The sequence below is a fragment of the Eurytemora carolleeae genome, unplaced genomic scaffold (assembly GCF_000591075.1).
Source record: "Eurytemora carolleeae unplaced genomic scaffold, Eaff_2.0 scaffold26, whole genome shotgun sequence".
Classification (NCBI taxonomy): domain Eukaryota; kingdom Metazoa; phylum Arthropoda; class Copepoda; order Calanoida; family Temoridae; genus Eurytemora; species Eurytemora carolleeae.
In genome coordinates, this window is record NW_019396043.1 from 124,890 (window position 1) to 139,748 (window position 14,859).

Consider the following 14,859-nt stretch of genomic DNA (forward strand, 5'->3'; position numbering starts at 1 on the left):
CTGGGTCTATGTCATTCTATTTCCATGTAATTTTATCCCTTTTCATTTCCGCTTCTATCCTCTTCTATTTCCGATTCTATCCTGTTTTTTCCGGATCTATCTGATTCTATTCCTAGTGATCCTATTTTATTTCCGGTGTTATCTTATTCTATTTAAGGTCTATCTATTATATTTCCGGTGTTATCTTATTCTATTTCCGGGTCTATCCTATCATGTTTCCGGTTTTATCTTTTTCTATTTCTAGGTCTGTACTATCTTATTTCTGGGTCTATTCTATTCAATTATGGGATATTCTATTCTTTTTCCGGTTTTATTCTTTTCTATTTCCAGTTTTATTCTTATCTAATTCCTGTTCTATTCTTCTCTATTTCCACTTCTTACATATTATATTTTCAGTTCGAGCTTTTTCTATTTCCGGTTCTATCCTATTCTATTTCGTGTTCTATTCTTTTCTATTTACGGTTCTTCTATTTCTGGGTCAATATCATTCTATTTCCGGTTGAATATCATTATATTTCCGCTTCTATCCTATTGTATTTTCGGTTCTATCCTATTCTTTTCCAGTTCCATACAATTCTATTTCCGGTCAAATCCTATTCTATTTCCGGTTCTATTCTGTTCTATTTCAAGTTCTATTCTATTCTATTCTATTTCTGGTTCTATCCGATACTATTTCCAGCTCTATCCTATTCTATTTCCAGTTTTATTCTTTTCTATTTCCGGTTCTATTCTATTCTATTAGGGTCAGATACAGCACAGACATGACATTTTAAACCAGGGTTTTTTAGAAAATTAAAATTAATGACGTGAAACATAAATTTTTAACAGTGTTTCAATCTTTGAGAAAATAGACTGTTTCTTAGATACTTAATCTTTGAGTAAATATATTTACCTACAGTGGCGCCCATAAAACTGTGGAATAGGATGACGACAGTTAGACATCAAGAATGTTTAAAAACAAAAATTGAAATCTTGAAAAAAGGCAATGTAGCTTTTTTTCTCAATCAATTTGAAATTATAAATCTTAAAAGTGTGAGCTAAAATATTTATAAATTAATAACAAAGAAATTGAGTCTTTGTCACAAATTCTAATTTTCTAATCCCTAAATCTTTGAATCCCAATGTCGTACACCTTAGATATTTCAAACTATGAATTCTGTTAGATCAAATATCTTAAGCTTGAAATATTAAAGGTTAACACCATCAGGTTGCAAAGATATAGGGCTTAGAATATATTATTTTATGGCAATGTCTTAGTTCCTTTGTTTTGGGTCGTTTTTTTAATATGTTTTCTTTCATTGTTAAAATTCGGCCAACACTTAAGAAAAACAAATGTTTAGAAAAAACAATTTTAAAAAAAATTTGCTTTGCATGAGGCCAAATATCTGAAAGAACAAATCTGCAAAAAATAAACCTCTAAAAGCACATCATAGGGGAACGTATAATCGTATATAATATACCGGGTGTATAAATGAACAAGGGTATAAAAAATATACCGGATGTAAAAAATGTATAATTTACCAGGTGCGGAGTGTATAAATAAACGTAGGACCAAGGGTGTATAAGTGAACAAGGGTATAAATTACTAGGTTTTAGGGCGCTTCGCGCCACCTCTTCCTGTAAATAATTTTAGCTTTTTAACTGCTGCTCTGAAAGTCGGCCATTTTAAATCATTTCCTAATTTTGGCGGATTTTCCCTTTCGAATTGGCGCATTTAAAAAAAAATCAAACCATTTTCCTGGAATTTTTTTCTTCCAATTTTGATATTTCATGAAACGGACAGACACCCAAACATACAAAAAAACAGACAGAGAAGCAAAGCATGTATACAGCTAGAAATCATATACTTCATTTTCATTTCTACACCCGGTAAATAATGTACCGGGTGTTTATCAAGTATATATCTGAAGATCAAGGAATGGATTAGGTGACGTCTAAACTAATAATCTTGTATAAGTGTGATATGAAATGTCAACTGTATATCAATATCCAGAAATAAATCCGTAAAATCGGAAACTAACTTCTGTACACTCTACAGTCTCAATACACAACAGATGGTAGGGAGAATATGCAAATTCAGAAATATGCGTGCAAAACAGGGGGGACCTCTCTTTCACTTAAAAACCCATAAAAAAAATTTCGAGATTTGAGAAAATGAATCATTAATTAAATCTGAGGCCCCACCACTGAGCTTAAATTTTACAAATTCTATGAAAGAATGATAGAATAGAATACCAGAATACTTAATTAAAATAATGAAAGGTTGACAGAATGGAAGATTGAAAGATCAGAATGAAAGGATAAAAGAAAGTAAGAATTTATGTATTAGAGGAAAGGAAGAAAGTAGGAATATATATATTAAAGGATAGGAAGAAAGTAAGAATATATAAATTGAAGGAAAGGAAGAAAGTAAGAATTTATATATTGACGGAAAGGAAGAAAGTAAGAATATATATATTGAAGGAAAGGAAGAAAGTAAGAATATATATATTGAAGGATAGGAAGAAAGTAAGAATATATATATTGAAGGATAGGAAGAAAGTAAGAATATTTATATTGAAGGAAAGGAAGAAAGTAAGAATTTATATATTGAAGGATATGAAGAAAGTAAGAATATATATATTGAAAGATAGGAAGAAATTAAGAATATATATGTTGAAGGAAAGGAAGAAAGTAAGAATATATAAATTGAAGGATAGGAAGAAAGTAAGAATATATTTATTGAAGGAAAGAAAGAAAGTAAAAATATATATATTGAAGAATAGGAAGAAAGTAAGAATATATATATTGAAAGAAAGAAAAAAAAGTAAGAATATATATATTGAAGGAAAGAAAAAAGTAAGAATATTTTATTAAGCGAAGGGAAAAAAATAATATCTATACTGAATGAAAGGAAAAAAGGAATAAAATGTAAATTGAATGATAGGAAGAAAGGAAGAATATATATATATTAAATAAAAGGAAGAAAGAAAGAATTTATATATTTATAAATTGATGGAAAGGAGGAAAGGAAGACAGGAAGAATTTATATATTTATACATTAAGGAAAGCAAGAAAAAATGAATGTGTGTATATATATTGAAGGAAAGGAAGAATGGAAGAATATATATTTATGGAATGAAAGGAAGTAAGAAAGGTAGAACTTTTTTGTTGAATGAATGAAATGAAGAAAGAAAATAAATATTTTGAATGAAAGGAACAAAATATATCTAAAGAAGGCCGGAAAGGAAGAATATATATTGAATGAAAGGAAGAACATATATATAATGAAGGAAAAGATGTACATATATATTGAATGGCCGGTTTAGAAAATATTTCTATATTTCTCCGAATTAATATATTTGTTGATAGTTCTGGTGGTTGGTGAAAAGAATCAATTCTCCGCTCGGACTGGAGTCAAAACTCCCCCCTTATATGTCCTTATGTTTTTTAAAACATTAAACATAAAGAATAAATGAAAAATTCACATCTAAAGTAAAGACTCTGTGAGCTTGTAAATCCAAGACTGTATAGGCTCGCTTTGAACTAGGCATACTCGAAATACATATGTAGAGGTAAATAAATATTTCAACTTACAACAACGACATTAATTTAATATTTACATAAATAATTACTTATTTAATGTCAAAATACTGGCACTTATAAAAGTCAAGGAACTGAACTAATTTTCTCATTACTATATCTTTGCAACCTGATTTTGTACACAATTTCAATATTTCAATCTAAGAATTTGATTGAAGATCAAATAGTCTACGCATGCATTATTAAAGGTTCATACCATCAGGTTGCAAAGATTTTGGAATTCGAAAATTAGAGTTTAAGGCAATTAAGTGTTCACTTCCTCCTCTCTATGTATATTGTATATTATATACTGTATAAAGAGAGATTGGTTAGGTTGTGATGAGACGGAGAGAGATTGGTTGTGTTATTATGAGACGGAGAGTGATGAGTTGGGTTGTGATGAGACGGAGAGAGATGGGTTGGGTCGTGATGAGTTTGAGAGAGATGGGTTGGGTTATGATGAGACGGATAGAGATGGGTTGGGTCGCGATGAGTTTGAAAGAGATGGGTTGGGTTGTGAGTGACGGATTTTTTAAGTGCACCAATAAAATGGTTTAATTAAGATAATATGGGTAACATGAGATTAATTGGGTCGAAGGAAGAAAAAGGTTGGATTAAGATGATATGGGTTGGTTTTGAGGAGTGATATGGAAGGATTAAGATGGGATGGATTGGGATGAAGGGAAGAGCCAGGTTGGATTTAGATGAGAATGGTTTTTTCAGAGGAGGGGTTGCATTAAGTTGAAAGATGGGTGGGAGGGAAGAGAAAGGTTGGGTTAAGATGGGATTGGTTGGGTTTGAGAGAGGGTTTTAAATAAGCTTAACTGAGTTAGGTTGAAGGGATGTGACGGGTTGGGTTAAGATGGTTAGGGTTGTAGGAGAGAGATGGATTGAATTATGATGAGCTGGGATATATTAGATAAGATAGGTTATATTAGATAAGATGGGTTGGGTTGGAGAATAGAGATGGGTTAAATTAAGATGAGCTGCGATATATTAGATGAGATGGGTTGAGTGGGAGGAGAGAGAGATGTGTTGAATTAAGCTGAGCTGGGATATATTAAATGGGATGGGTTGGGTGGGAGGAGAGAGATGTGTTGAATTAAGATGAGCTGGGATATATTAGATGAGATGGGTTGGGTTGGAGGAGAGAGATGGGTTGAATTAAGGTGAGCTGGGATATATAGATGAGATGGGTTGGGTGGGAGGAGAGAGATGGATTGAATTAAGCCAAGCTGGGTTACATTAAATGAGATGGGTTGGGTTGGAGGAGAGAGATGCGTTGAAGAAGGATGAGTTGGGTCATATTAGATGAGATGGGTTGGGTTGTAAGAGAGATATGGGTTGAATAAAGATGAGCTGGGTTATATTAGATGAGATGGGTTGGGTTTGAGGGAAGGGATAGGTTGGGTTGAGATACGATAGGTTAGGTTGGCCGGAGGAGAGAGAAAGGTTGAAGATGAGATTATAGGGTAGAATGACCTTACTTCAGGTAGGGGAAACTGATTAACAGTTTTTAACATTCAGCAGTGTCATCATGTATCTAATAAATTGATAAACAACAGAAAAACTGAGAATGTCTTGAGAGAAAATTGATTTTTTTATATCTACACCCCGCCTCCCAATATTCCCCCAGCCAATTATATTTGGTTTGAAGTCTGTGGACCAATCAGAGGAGAGATATTCCGACAAATGAGAGGCAGAGGAGCTGTGGCCTTCACCCTTGGGACACAGATGGATCAGATTACCATCACCCCTCACACTGATACCCCACCATCAGCTCTTCAACACTGATAACTCAAAATCAGCTTTAAGACCAGCTTTCATCCCTTACACTGATACATTAAAATCAGCTCTAAAACCAGCTATCAGCTATTTCACTAATACCCCATCATCATCTCTTTTACTCATACTATCAGCCCACTATCAGCCCTGAGACTTCATGCAGCCCTTAATAGTCTGAAATATTGATAAAATCAGCTGCAAAGAAAATATGAAAACCTGATTCCAAAATTCAACATCATTATTTTCTGAAAAATCTCTGGCTACCAGAATCCAAGAAAGAAAAGACCAATTTAAGCAAAAAAAAGGTAAAAAATTGATTTATTTATATTTGAATTTATCAAACAATACAAATTACTATTTGGCGATGAAAAATAGCTCGTATTTAAAGTAATAATTTAAAGTAATCGTTCATTACAAGGAACCATTTTAACCTTTCTGTGATAAATGAGGCATCCTTATTTTTCTAGCTTATCATTGATGTTATTTTCAATTGTGGCTTTTCTCCTAGGGGACTTTTGGATTTATGCTGCAAAAACAATGAAGGAAACAGAATTCAAGACCATTTTAAACTCTTCTTTTAGAGTCAAATGTTCGATTCAATGTACCTTTAAAAGCTTCTCTGATCAAAGGAATCAGATATCTATTTAATTCTTTTTAAAAACTGAGTCAATTTTCAGCAAAAGTGACTTGCACAATTATGCTGCAGAAACAAAGGAAGAATTACAAAAATTAGTTTTTAAAAAAGAAAAACGAAAATATCTTCCACATTTTTCATCAAAAAGAGGTTTAACCCCTGTGAACCGGTCTTGCCATCCTTTTTTTCTTTTCTTGATTTGAATAGAGAAAAATGTTAAAAGAGATGCTGCTCTTTTTCAGAATCAGAAAACTTATGTTAATAAGTAGATAAAAATTCGAAAAAACCGCTTTCTTCTAACGCGGTTCATGATCTTAAAATTTGACATTTTATGATTTGCTGCGTTAAAAAAAATTTGCATTGCTGACAATTGATATATTTCGAGGTCTGTATAAAATAAATGACACCCAATGTTGTCTTCTTTGGCATCTTAAAAATAGTAGATATTGATGGTTTACACAATTTTCGAAAATTTTTACTGAACTGGGACAAGTTTTGTGAATGTATTATATATTTCAGACTGTGTACATTTTGTAATTCCCAGAATAAATGAAATATGGTTTCTATTATTTATTGTTTCTCCCATATTATACATGAAGTAGTTTTATCTGCTTGTTTGCTGTCCAATGATAATAAGCTCATAATCCCCTTGACCAATTTTCTACAATTTTTATTGAGGAACTCGGTACAACCACAGGAATTTTCTAAGCTTGGTTTAACGTCTATAAGTGGGGTTATTTTTTAGTACGCCTAGTCCATTAGCGCCTGATCCAATCAGGGTTCAGCCATATGTTTGGTGTCTATTCTGAACCAATAGAAATTGCATGGCGGTAACATCTATCTTTCTATCTATCTCACTATCCAATCAGAGATAAATCCTTATATCGGCGCTATCAGTAAATGGAAATATCTACTTCTACTGAAACTAAAGATTAGAGTTTAGTATTCAGGCAAAGCTTGGGTTCCAAGCTATTTATTACGTAAATCCATGAGAACTTCTAATTATCGTTCATTTCTAGCATTCTTTGGGAAACTTTGTATCAAATAATTTTTAGATGTGTGACGGAATACAGAGTGCTGTTATACACAGCAGTACCACCCAGTGGGATCTAGGGGGCGGGGAACTCTGGCCAGCAGGCATTCCTTACCAGCCACACCCTATCTGGGACTCCACCCACCCGCAGTACCAACCAGAGATATTTGGTTTCGGACCAGACTTCTGGGCTACACAGAGAGGGTCAACTAGTTCATCCAGGTATACTTTTCCATCCTACATTCATCCAGGTATACTTTTCCATCCTACATTCATCCAGGTATACTTTTCCATCCTTCATTCATCAAGGTATACTTTTCCATCCTTCATTCATCCAGGTATACTTTTCCATCCTTCATTCATCCAGGTATACTTTTCTATTCTGCATTCATCCATTCTGGATTCATTTATTTAAAATTTATTGTGTGGCGGTCACACTTTACGTGATCTATATAGATGGTTTCAGAATATTCCCAGTCAACATAGATCCAGACTTTTATGTTTTATGTTTAAGTTGCATTTTTAAAACTGGGTCTACCTTAAACTGTTGCAATGCCTTGTCTGTGATTTAAACTCACTAACTCATTTTCCTTCATGTAGCACTTATAGAAAATAGACATTTTCATCCTTAACACCCCGGACTAACCAGGATTAGATGCAGTTGGTTTCTTCTATTAGAATTCAATCACGTGTTGTTCTACAATTCAACAATCTAACGCATTTGGTAAAAAAAGTATGAAAAAGAAAAAGTGAAAGAATACGTTTAATTGGTTCAAATTGGGTTCGAAAGTCATAGTTCTCTGGGATAAGGGCAAACCGTGTTATCCACGTGTTAAACTATAAGACTTTGTTTTAGCTTTATCAAAATATTTGGCAAAATTCTCATAGATTGCGGGAGAGCTTGCAATCTTCACTATGTACCATTCATACCCCGCAGTATAAATACCTCATTGTATTGTAATATGTTAGTATTAAGTTTGTTCTTTTTAATAAAATTATGTAAACTTACATAGTTGTTCTCATAGCCGGCCATTCATTTATTAAATCATTAATTAATTCTATAGTTTCTGCATTCATTCTTTAATTCATTAAAAAATCCTGCTTTAAAAGAGAAAGTTTTTCAAAAGTTGAAAATATCAAAATTTCCTCTAGATTGGCACTCTCTAAAGCGGCGAAGAAAAGGCGAAGGATTGCAACTGCCGCTCAGCGTAGAGCGGCGAATATTCGAGAAAGACGGCGAATGTTTAATCTGAACGAGGCGTTTGACAGATTAAGGACTAAGGTAGAATTGTAATTCATTAAAATATATCATTTTATTTTTAGTTTAATGCTTTGCAGAACTTAAACAAAAAAGTTTAGAAATGAAGTAGAATTCATTTTGTTAATCATTTTTTTTTAAAGAGGCGTAATTTCAAATAACCCTCAGTCTTACCAATAGAACTTTTTACTGTACAGTGTACATCAATGATATTCTCAGGTTTTCTGCTTGATTTTTTAGTGAATTTCAGATTTGCACAAATATAAAAATCTTGTTAAACAGACAACTAGACAACATATATAGAAGTGTATATTTTTCAAAATATAAAAAAATCTAACCTTTCTTATTTTTGTTTAAAGTTAATAAATAAATATTATTTAAGTTACATGGTTTCTCCACATAAGTCACTTGAGCATTTTTGCTTCAGAAACAATGGAAGAAATTGTCAAAATCAAACACTTTTTAAGCGGACGTGACCCTCCTTAAATGGAGAATCACTCGAAATTACAAGAACTGTCCCTTTAATCTGAAAGTTTCCATCTTTGTTTTGAAATTTGAATTTCATGTTTTTAGGTTCCTACATTTGCTTACGAGAAGAGATTATCCCGGATAGAGACCTTGAGATTAGCAATCACTTATATATCATTCATGGACGAGCTACTCAACACCCCTCAAGGGGGTACATGCAGGAGGGGGCCGCAGATCCTGCCCCACCCCTTCGGGATACACTCCTTGCCAACTATGAACAAAAATTAATTTGAGATTTGAAATGTATATTTTCGTTTATTATCCTGCCAACAGTAGAAAAAGGCATTACAGAAATATCACATAGCTAGATATACAGGGTTACCCACAAAGGATGAGACGATTGTACGGAATTTGTACTATCTGTTTCCTTACGTTCAGAATCCCCTGCAACTTTAAACTTATTTCTGTCTTTGCTTAATTATTTAATAAGCTAATTAAACCGCATAATCGTCATATTTAAAGAGATTTAAGTCGTCTTTACAGTCTCATCCTTTGTTGGTAACCCTGTAGATAGAATAGAAATTTTCATACGGTGGTAAGCGTTTATATCACAACTATGAAGACGACTTTTTATTTAAGTTTTGATTTTTTCTTCGGATTTCAAGTTTTCAAGCAGTGAAAAAAGCTTTTTTTAAATTGATAATTTCTTTTGACTTTTATGTTTTGTGTATCCATGCTGTTTAACAGCTAAGTTTATATGAAAATTTAATTTGAAAGGTTTTCTTTGTATTGATATAATCGCCTACAACTGTATTTCATAATTCAAACAGTAATAACCAGAAAACTATGAAATTAAAAGACGACATCAAAACTATATTTAAGTGCATTTGATGTTGTTACTAAGCTAATATGTTTTACCAGTAGATTGAAGATTAACTTTATTAGTAAAATGGCGCTGTTTAAACTGGAAAATTGCCGTGTCTCATGTTTAATAGACTATATGAAGTCATTGAGTCTTAAAGTCGTCTTCCTATTCCAGAGTTTCCTGCTTTTCACTGTCGCAGCTTCATGGATTTTCTAAGACTAAACATTATGGATATCCGACTAGTGTAGTACTGATATCGGATATCAGTAGTCAGTACTGATATCGGATATCAGTAGTCAGTACTGATATCGGATATCAGTAGTCAGTACTGATATCGGATATCAGTAGTCAGTACTGATATCGGATATCAGTAGTCAGTACTGATATCGGATATCAGTAGTCAGTACTGATATCGGATATCAGTAGTCAGTACTGATATCGGATATCAGTAGTCAGTACTGATATCGGATATCAGTAGTCAGTACTGATATCGGATATCAGTAGTCAGTACTGATATCGGATATCTGTAGTCAGTACTGATATCGGATATCAGTAGTCAGTACTGATATCGAATAAGCCTAAAAAGTAGGAATCTAATGTGACCGTCAGCTTAGTTTCAAGTAACCGTCCATGCAGAGATGGACAATGGACATACCCTTGAAACCTTAATCTGATCAAAAATGTGTACACTTACAACTGTTTACTAATATTAATATACTATAGGTTAGGCCAGAATCAACTTATTATAAACAAATTTGCATTACGCTCTCGAAATGGTCGATGGCCTGTACAATTATTAAAGGATTAGCGTACATCATCACTCTATACACTATAACCTCGTTGGTATTTCTCCATTCAATCTTTAAATCAAGAAAAGCTAGTCACTTTCGCAAAGAATTGCAAATGAAATTATACAGTTTAAAGATACAAACAAATAAATATCTAATTCAAACGTTTTAAATCGGGCATTGCCTCCTCTGCAAGGAGGGTAGCTTAAAACTTGAAGCTAAGCCAAAAATGTTTCCCCTTCTTGATAAAGGAATCAAGTCTTTGCTACAACTCTGATTTTCTAATCCCTATATCTTTGCAACCCGATATCGTAAAACTTATAGATATCAAACTATCAATTCTGTAGAATATCACATATATAGAGTTTGATATATCACAGGTATACGCCATCAGGCTGCAAAGATATATAGGAATAATATTTTTAAAGATTGTTGCAAGCTAGGAGAGACTAAATTTCTTTCTTTTATAGTCAAAAAATAAATTTAAATCTACAAAATTATTATTTTCTCTTTTTTCCCTGCAAATTATTATCACTAAAATTTAGATTTCTGCTTAATCATAGGAATTTATAGAAAATATTAAGATATTCTTTAATTTATTAATTAGATCTTTAGTAGAATGTGCTATCAGTAAATGGAAATATCTACTTCTACTGAAAATCAAAAATGTTGAAACTTCAGAGATTACACGGAATTAATAAAGTCTGCTTTTCTCACATTCATAATTCACTGCAACATGTAACAATGTTTCACCCTATGCCAAATAATTGAATATGCCATTAAAATCTAAATAAGGCAGATAAGTAATTCAACCTCGTTATAGTCATATTTTAAGAGTTTCATATCGTCTTTACAGTCTCATCCCTGCAGGTGGGTAATTAGAAAAATTAGAAAAAAGCGCTGTTTTCAGGATTTCAAGTAAAAAAAACAGCATTTTATAATTGTTGAAGGGTGGGCTCTGTGCTTAATAATATACCAAATTCTTCTAGTGTCTTTTCATGTTACATTTCATGGTGTATGTTAGTCATATTTACTATTATAAGGTCTTCTATTTACAATCTTCAGAAGTTTTTTTTTTGTTATTGATCCACTAGTCATATTTGTCCACTATATATGTAGTTCCTTAATCGTAGGTCTTACAGTAGTAGTATTTCCGGTATATATACTCAGGGGCGGATACAGGATTTAAGTGGGGGGGGGGGGGGCAAGATTTTTTAGGAACAAAAAAAATAATAATTAGGAACAAAGAACCGTGCTGGAGGCGAAAATTTTTTTTGACTTAAGACTCAAAAAGAGTCAAAATTAATGACTAAAGACTAAAAAACTAGATTTTTAAGTTTAGGAACAAAAATAAAGGATTAGGACAGGAATTTAGGAACAATTAAAAGATTGTTCAGGAATTAGGAACAAAAATAAAGGATTAGGACAGGGATTTAGGAACAATTAAAAGATTGTTCAGGAATTAGGAACAAAATTAAAGGATTCGGACAGGGATTTAGGAACAATAAAAAGGTTTAGGAATTAGGAACAAAAATATAGGATTAGGACAGGGATTTAAGGTGGGTCGGACACAGTATTAGGAACAGGAACAATAATAGGAACATTAGCAATTTAAGAACAAAAATAAATTTGATAAATGAGTATTGATTAAGGAACATTACTAGATATGAACAATATTATAACTTAAGTCTAGTTTCTTACAAATTTCTAATTCTAAATTTATCGTTAACAATAACACTTATCAAATTGGGAACATTTTTTGCCTCGAAATCTCAGGGGGTGGCGAATGTCCCCCCGCCCCCCCCCTGTATCCGCCCCTGTATATACTTGACTATAATTCGTCTGTCCATAATCCAAAATAGTTTTTCTGATCGAAGTCCCTCTGTCCTTGCTTGCCAGTAAAGGGCTTATCCCCTGTTTTCCTTTTATAGTCTGTAAAAGTTCTAATAGTCCGATATAATCCTTATATTTTATTTATATTTCTTGTTATTCTTCTTAGGTCGTCAGGTTTTTTCTCACCTTACAGTTAAATGGTTTATGTAACGTATTGTAATACTCATGAGAAGTAACATATACAGGTATATACAGGTATATACAGGTATATACAGGTATATACAGGTATATACAGGTATATACAGGTATATACAGGTATATACAGGTATATACAGGTATATACAGGTATATACAGGTATATACAGGTATATACAGGTATATACAGGTATATACAGGTATATACAGGTATATACAGGTATATACAGTTTTTTTGAGAAAATAAATTAAGAATGACTGAATTTCTTCAAGTCGTAAGCGAGAAAATAGTTTAAAATTCAAAATTCTATTAGAACTGATGTGCGAAGCGCCAAAGAAAAAAGTTGGTATTTTTTCTTAATTGACAAAATTGGATAAAAGATTGTCCACAACCATGATCATGGTCCTCAAGTGAGGGGGTGGGGAGAGGGGGGGGATAGTGGGTTGAAACATGTTGAGGAGGGGGGTGGGCTAAACTCGGTTTGCCCCCCCCCCCCTAGTGGCACTAGAAATAAAGTTTCTCTCTCTCTGATTAAGCACCTGAATGCTTCAGAACAGTATTCAAGGGGGGGGGGATAGGGGCTCAGCTCCCCGGGCCCCCTCTAGTTTATTAATTATATATATTTTATGATATTGTTTAATTTTAAATTTCGCGCGGTTTATTTTTTTAATTATCAGAGAAGATTTTTGCCCTGTGATATATGTCAATCTGTCATTGTCATTTTTTAAAGCATATGTCAAAAAATTTTCAGATAATTCATTGTGGTACTTTATTTTCAGGGAACAGTCCCTGTTTTAGATTCATTTTAGCAATTCAGGAGGGGGGGGGGGGCTCAAATTGTTCCAGGGGGGGGGGCTAACCCACCAAAAAGATTTTCCCTACGGGCACAATTTTAAGCCCCCCCTGGACTAAATCCTGAATACGCCTCTGGATCGCTTCTATTTAAAAGTTTCCGTTTTGGATATCTCTTTTAAAAATTGTGGCCTCTGACCCGAGCTGCTAGTGTTTTTCAGTTATTTTCGTTCTATTAAAAGTTCCTAACTAGGTTTAAACTGTATAATAAACTCTTCATTTAAAAGTTCCTAGCTAGGTTTAAACTGTATAATAAACTCTTCATTTAAAAGTTCCTAGCTAGGTTTAAACTGTTTAATAAACTCAAAGAGCTTGAACTATCTTTGTATAAACTGCTAAACAAACCGGAAAATCAACTTTCACCACGTAAACGAATTAATAAAGATAATCTTATTTTTCAGTTAGTTGAATATCATACAACAACTGCACAAACTGCTCACTTACATCTTCATAACAAGAAAACTGTAGAATAGGAAACGACATTAAAACAATACTGAAGTGAATAATTATTGCTACAATGCAAATAGCTTACTATTAAGTAAAATGGGTCTGTTTCCACTGCACAATTTCTGTGCCTCATGTTTATTTGACTATTTTAAGTCATAACTTGAGTCTAAAAGTCGAATTCCTATTCCTGGGTTAAAATATTTTTTGGTTATCAGGGAAAATGGGTCAGAATTGCCAAAATGGAGCAAAGTATGAAAGAGTTAGAAGGGTTTATATATAGTAATGAAATATATTAAAATAAGAGTTTTTGTAACCAAGAAATTTATTTTTAGAGCCAATTAATTAGAGTAAAAATAAATTATTAAATTTAAGGTTTTAATCGATAAAAAAAAAAACAATTATCACATAGAATATGTAAAAATTTTAATCATTAAAATTTAATTTTTATTTTGGAGTTTCTGAAAGATATTGCACTAGATAAAACATTATTTGCGAGTTCAATTCATATTTTCTTCCATTTGAAAAGAAAATTGTTAAATTTTTTACTATTTCTGTCCGAGTGTTCCCATGGTTATAAAATTAGAGCGTCTACCAGACCAGCTACTAGTTAATTCTCTTAAAAACTTTGATAACCAGTTAAAACAGTGAAATCTCGTCGTCCCCTGTTTACTTTAAAATATCGCTTATAAGTACCACCACATGTAATAAAAACCGTTCCAAATCTCATAGTTATACAATTGAAGATAAATTAGATTGTACATTTTCCGTAAATCTAAATGCGCTTAACTACACTTATATATATATCTTCTTGGTTAGCAAAGGAGAAGCGTCCTGAATCACTCTCCATTGAAAGATATAGATCTAGATTGGGAATCTTATAGATATAGTTGTGTCTGGATTGACATTGATAGTAAAGTTTACTGAACTGAAAAGTTCTTATGCATCCCCAGTTGGTTCGTCCTATTAGTCTCATATGAAGTCTTGTTGAGCTAAAGGCCTCTATGGAAGATCAAATGGACGATTTCCCAAGGAGTTAATCCCTGGGCGTCTGAGAATATGTAGTGTAAAATGTTTGGTTTGGCCACCGGAGAAATTTTGGTCAAAGACGACCTTGCAGCGCAGTAAGATCGATCATTTGT

The 14,859-nt window shown here is 32.9% G+C and overlaps 1 protein-coding gene across 1 annotated transcript; it reads left to right on the forward strand.

The window, feature by feature from the left end:
• Positions 1-5,317: 5,317 nt before the first annotated feature.
• Positions 5,318-9,417, forward strand: LOC111701402 (protein Fer3). Its single transcript, XM_023472682.1, has 4 exons — positions 5,318-5,651; positions 7,036-7,235; positions 8,166-8,295; positions 8,845-9,417. The coding sequence occupies exons 2-4, from the start codon at positions 7,036-7,038 to the stop codon at positions 9,025-9,027; spliced, it is 513 nt and encodes a 170-aa protein (XP_023328450.1). The 5' UTR covers positions 5,318-5,651; the 3' UTR covers positions 9,028-9,417.
• Positions 9,418-14,859: the final 5,442 nt, after the last annotated feature.

Excerpts from the sequence above, each read along its gene's own strand:
- LOC111701402 (XM_023472682.1), top strand. The coding sequence starts at position 7,036 with ATGTGTGACGGAATACAGAGTGCTGTTATACACAGCAGTACCACCCAG. Across the intron at positions 7,236-8,165 it reads GGGTCAACTAGTTCATCCAG|ATTGGCACTCTCTAAAGCGG; the intron begins GTATACTTTTCC and ends AATTTCCTCTAG. Across the intron at positions 8,296-8,844 it reads TTGACAGATTAAGGACTAAG|GTTCCTACATTTGCTTACGA; the intron begins GTAGAATTGTAA and ends TCATGTTTTTAG.